The sequence below is a fragment of the Chrysochloris asiatica genome, unplaced genomic scaffold (genome assembly GCF_000296735.1).
Source record: "Chrysochloris asiatica unplaced genomic scaffold, ChrAsi1.0 scaffold00125, whole genome shotgun sequence".
Taxonomy (NCBI): Eukaryota; Metazoa; Chordata; class Mammalia; order Afrosoricida; family Chrysochloridae; genus Chrysochloris; species Chrysochloris asiatica.
In genome coordinates this window covers 9,102,574-9,107,561 of record NW_006408643.1, presented here as the reverse complement: position 1 = coordinate 9,107,561, position 4,988 = coordinate 9,102,574, and the positions used below count along the sequence as shown (strand labels likewise).

The 4,988-nt window shown below is 41.2% G+C and overlaps 1 protein-coding gene across 1 annotated transcript in view; it reads right to left on the bottom strand.

Moving 5' to 3' along the window:
- Positions 1–4,437, bottom strand: part of LOC102813457 (zinc finger protein 726-like) — a 13,258-nt gene extending 8,821 nt beyond the window's left edge. Inside the window, exons 1-2 of the mRNA XM_006869076.1 lie at positions 4,360–4,437; positions 380–503 (exon numbers count right to left, since the gene is read on the bottom strand). Coding sequence (XP_006869138.1) covers positions 380–503; positions 4,360–4,437 — 202 coding nt within the window. The remainder of the gene's footprint in view (positions 1–379; positions 504–4,359) is intronic.
- Positions 4,438–4,988: the final 551 nt, after the last annotated feature.

Below are 4,988 nucleotides of genomic sequence, written 5' to 3'. Positions count from 1 at the left end.
TGCTCCTTGGAGGCCAGGATGGCTAAGCTTCGTCTCTCTTACTTTGGACATATTGTCAGGAGGGCGCAGTCGCTGGACAAGGATATCATGTTTGGTAAGGTGGAGGGTCAGAGAAAAAGAGGAAGACCCCAATGAGATGGACTGGCTAATCATCAGCATCGATGGACTCAAGCGTGGCAACAATAGTGAGGTTGGCCCAGGATCAGGCAGTGCATAGGTCGCTATGGGTCGGTACCAACTCGATGGCACCTAACAACAACAACAAAGCTCCAAGAGGTAAGTGAAAACATCTGTCATGTTTTCTAGAGTCTTCCCACCCTTCAGCACATATTCTATAAAATGTTCATGAAGAAAATGAGAAAAAGGAAGGCATCCTTACCTGAGTCCAGGTACTGGAAGGTTTCCACCATCACATCTCTGTAAAGTTTCCTCTGAGGAAAATCTAGCAAAGCCCACTCTTCCTGGGTAAAGTCTACAGCCACATCCTCAAACACCAGTGCGTCCTAGAACATGACACATAATCAGGATAAGCAATCACATTCCCTAATTTGTGTGTAAAAGGCTGACTCTCCGAAGGAACTGGAAGTTTTCAGGGAAATGACACAAGCTTCTGTGGTCTGCCTACAGTAAGGACATTAACCTTGGAGTTTTCCATTGACCTCTGGAGGGGTAGTTCTTTATTTCACACATTTAACCCTGTTTATAACACACGGCTTATTTTTTCCATTTGACTATGACCAATTCCATTCTTGTGCTTTATTGACAATGCAAACAAAGGCTTTTAGCTTGAAGGATCATGACAAGCTATGGAAAACACTGTGAAGAATAGGGGTTCAGATCATTTAATTGTGCTTATGAAAAAACCTGTTCAGGAGTCAGTTGGTAGAATAGGACAGAGGTATACCAAATGGGTTAAAATCAGGAAAGGTGTGTGCCAGGGTTGTATTCTTTTCACCACACTTACTCAATTTGTATGCTGAGCAAGTAATCCAAGAAGCTGTAATATGTGATTGCAGAAAAACTAACAGCTGTGAAATGCGGTTAACAAAACCTTGATTGCTGAAATTGAAGAGGATTTAAGTTAGTTATTGATGAAGACCACAGCCTTCGGTATGGAGTCTACCTCAACGTAAAGAAAATCCTTACAACTGGACAAAGATACAACACTATGATGCTGAAGGTGTCAAGGCCTTCATTTTATCTTGGACCCACTATCAACACTCATGCGAACAACAGCCAAGAAATCAAACTAAGTATTGCATTAGGCATATCTGTTGCACAAGATCTCTTTAAAGAAAATCAGTTGAGGATTAATTAAGATGCACGTGAAACAAGCCCTGGACTTTTCAATAAGCGTCATATGCAGGTAAGGGCTGGACAATGAATAAGACTGTAAAAGAACTGATGCATTCGAGTTGTGTTAGAGAAGAATGCTGAAGGTAGCATGGACTGTGTTGGAGTAAGCACAGTCAGAGTGCTCCTTAGACGTCAGGATGGTGAGGTTCGTCAGTCATATTTTTGGACGTGTTGTCAGGAAGGACCAGCCTGGAGAAGGACATCATGCTTGGTAAAGTGGAGGGTCAGCGAAAAAGAGAGCGACCCCAATGAGATGGATGGGCACGGTGGCAGCAGCGTAACGACAATTGTGAGGATGGCGGAACCAACTCAGTGTCACCTGACAACAACTCCATCGCTATTCCCTTCTGCTGCCACTAAGATCACCATTCATGCCTCCATGGGTTTATTCCCAAAAAAGTATGCTTGAACCTGTTTCTCTTATCAGTGGATACCTTCAGACAAGTTCCTGCAGTATTAACACCTGTGTTAGTCTTATTAGTAAAAAAAAATCATTTTGGGGTAATGGTGAGAATCAAACTGTTAAACCCAAGAACAAGTCCTTATGAATCACTAAACATTACAGAAGTTTGTGTTCATGTTGCCCTACTGAAACAACCGTTTTGAGAAAGAAGAAACATTTTCGTAATAGGACAATATCAGAAATGAGCCTACAGAGAAGAAAGATGCCCCTGATGGCTAAAGGAAAGTGCGGCGTTGCTTCAGCAAGTCGTGGAAAGGACCACGGGGTCACTACTGAGGTGACAGCTACTCAAGCTGGGAGCTCACATGCTTCTGCGTTTTCAATTTTAAAGGAACATCTTGATACCCTCAGCTAGCTTTTTGGCTCAATGGGTGCCAAAAAGTTTACACAGAAAACAGCTGGCATAAAGAGCTGATCTCGCCATCAGTCTTTTAAGCAGCATCTAACCTAATGAAGGAGTTCCATTTGAACTGCAAGGTCAGTGGTTCAAACTCACTAGCTGCTCCTCAGAAACCCTATACTGGGTTGCTGTGGGTCAGAGTTGAAGACACTTTAATGGAGAGAAACATAACCAAGAATGAATCTTAAAGTTACCAATATGATTCAAAGAAAAAAGTGGAGAAACACAAATGACTTCCAAGGGGATCTACTGTTGTTGTTGTTAAGCGTTGTCGAGTTGGTTCGACTTATAGTGACTTTGTATAGGGTTTCCAAGGAGTGGGTGGTGAATCTGAACCACAGACCTTGCATTTCAAACCATCACTTTGATCCAGTGCATTATCCCAACCAGGACTCCCAGGGGGTCTACTGGGCAAGTTCAATTCAAGGTCGTTAGGCAGGTCGGCCCACAAGTTCATGACAACTTATTTGGGATTCCACAAAGGTAATATTGATAGATTCCTCAACTCACACAACAGAATAGAAACAAGTAAGTAAGTCATCAACTAATGGAAGACCGATTTCCACATTCAGATCATCATTTCTTTGTGGAAAGAAACAATTTACCCGCTTTCCATAAGACTGATCAAAATATCCAACAAAACCTGAAAAATACAGTAAAAGCCGTATGAGAAACGAGTACCGGAATCAATGAGGAACTGGCAACTTTTCACTTACCTGGAGTGGACAATGTAAACACAACAACCAGATTCAGATAAGGCACTGCTTGTGAAATCAACACTGGGATATAAAACATTCACTATTGGATAGGTTGCCTTTGGAAAATGTACACCACATGAAAAAACAGTAGGGAATGTGAACAGAGACACATAAACGCTATGAAATGTCAAAAGGAAAAATCATAGTTCAAAAATAATGTAACTGAAACAAAATGTCTTCAATGGCATCAGTAATTGATTAAGGTAAAAGAAATAGCTTCAAACTAAGTCAAGAAAAACATTAAAAACTGAAATCTAAAAAGAAAGAATGATAAAAGTAAAATAAAAATGGAACATGTAAGCAAGAACTCAGAAAAAAGGTGTAATACGAGTAGTGAGAATATCAGAAATAGAGTAATAAGATCAATATCTGAAGTAACAATGGCTGATAACTCACTAAGACTAGTGACAAACACAAAACTATACAGATGGGCAAGTTCAGAAAAGAAACATCAGAATAAAACCAAGCAAACAAAAATCTACATATGTGTGTATCATACTTGAACTACAGAAAACCAAAGAGAATATACAGCAGAAGTCAGAGGTAGAGTACTGGTGTGGTACTCTAGGATAAGCACAAGGTCGGCAGTTCAAACTCACCAGCTCGCTCCTATACAGAGTCACTATGAGTAGGAAGTGACTCTTTGGCACTTCACAGTACCACCTATGGAGTGACAAGTTTACAAAGTAGAGCAGACTTGTCCTCAGAAGCCCTGCAATCAGAGAGTGGCTGAGACGAGAAAAAGTACTGGGGCTGGGGGTTGTTGTTTAGTGTTGAGACGATTCTGACTCAGCGACCTTGTCTAGGGGTTCTGAGGATCAGCTGGTGAGTCTGAACCTCCCCTTGAAGCAGCAGCCCCACACCAGGATTCTGGGGATGGGGACAGTGTGGGGCAAAAAAAGAAAAGAAAAAAGGAGACCAAATAGAAATTCTTCATGCAGCAAGATTATCCTCTGAAACTGAAAAGCTTATATATTCTAAGACAAAATTTATAGGAATCAGTCACCAATATATGTTTATCGTGCAAGAAATGTTAAATAAATATTTTAGTTCCTTTGGGACTTCTGGTGTGCTGTAGGATCAGCACTGATCAGCAATTCAAGCCCACTCCTTGGAAACCCTATACACAGGGTCGCTATGAGTCAAACTTGACTCGTTGACATCTAACAAGAACAGCATTCTAACAGATCAAACTTTAGTAAAAATTGTAACAAGCCACAATATATTCAGCAATATAAAACAGCAGTGTTATAAGGACCCTAAAGCTAAACAAAATCCACAGCCACTCAATCCATTGTGAAACACAGCGCCCCTGTGTGTGTAGCATGCTGAGCTTGTGCATCTTTCTCCCTCAGAGGGGTTAGTTAGTTTGAAGTGCCCACCTTGCTCTCAGCAGCCCCAGAGCTTATCCTCAGCACCTCAGGGCCCAGCTGGCCTTCCTGCTGAACTCTATCAGACATTCAGACATGAGCTGACAACAACTCTACCTAAACCATTCCTGAACATAGGAAAAGTACGGGCAATACTGCAGTACAGGTTATGAAGAGCGCATAACCCTCATATCTAAAAACAACATCGTATTTAAACCTGTATGAAATTATCGATGAATATCCTCATGAGTAAAAGCTCTGGTAATGTCGTGGTTATGAGTCAGGCTGCCAGCCTCAAGGTCAGCAGTTAGAAACTTACCAGCTGTTCTGCGGGAGAAAGATGAGCCTTTCTGCTCCTGTAAAGATTTACAGCCTCAGAAACCCTGTGCAGGGTCACTATGAGTCGGAACTGACTCCACGGTACTTAACAATAGCAACATCCTCATGAGTACAGATGCGCAGGGGGGAATGTAGTAGTTAAAGTGAACAGAGTTAAAGACTGTAAACTGATGGCATATCCACAGACATATTCATTTATTGTAATGAAGCAAAGTATATGATTTGAATGAACAAACTGATAATCTACTCTGTAAATCTTAATTCAATACACAGTAAAAAGTTTTTTAAAAAAGGAAGAGCAG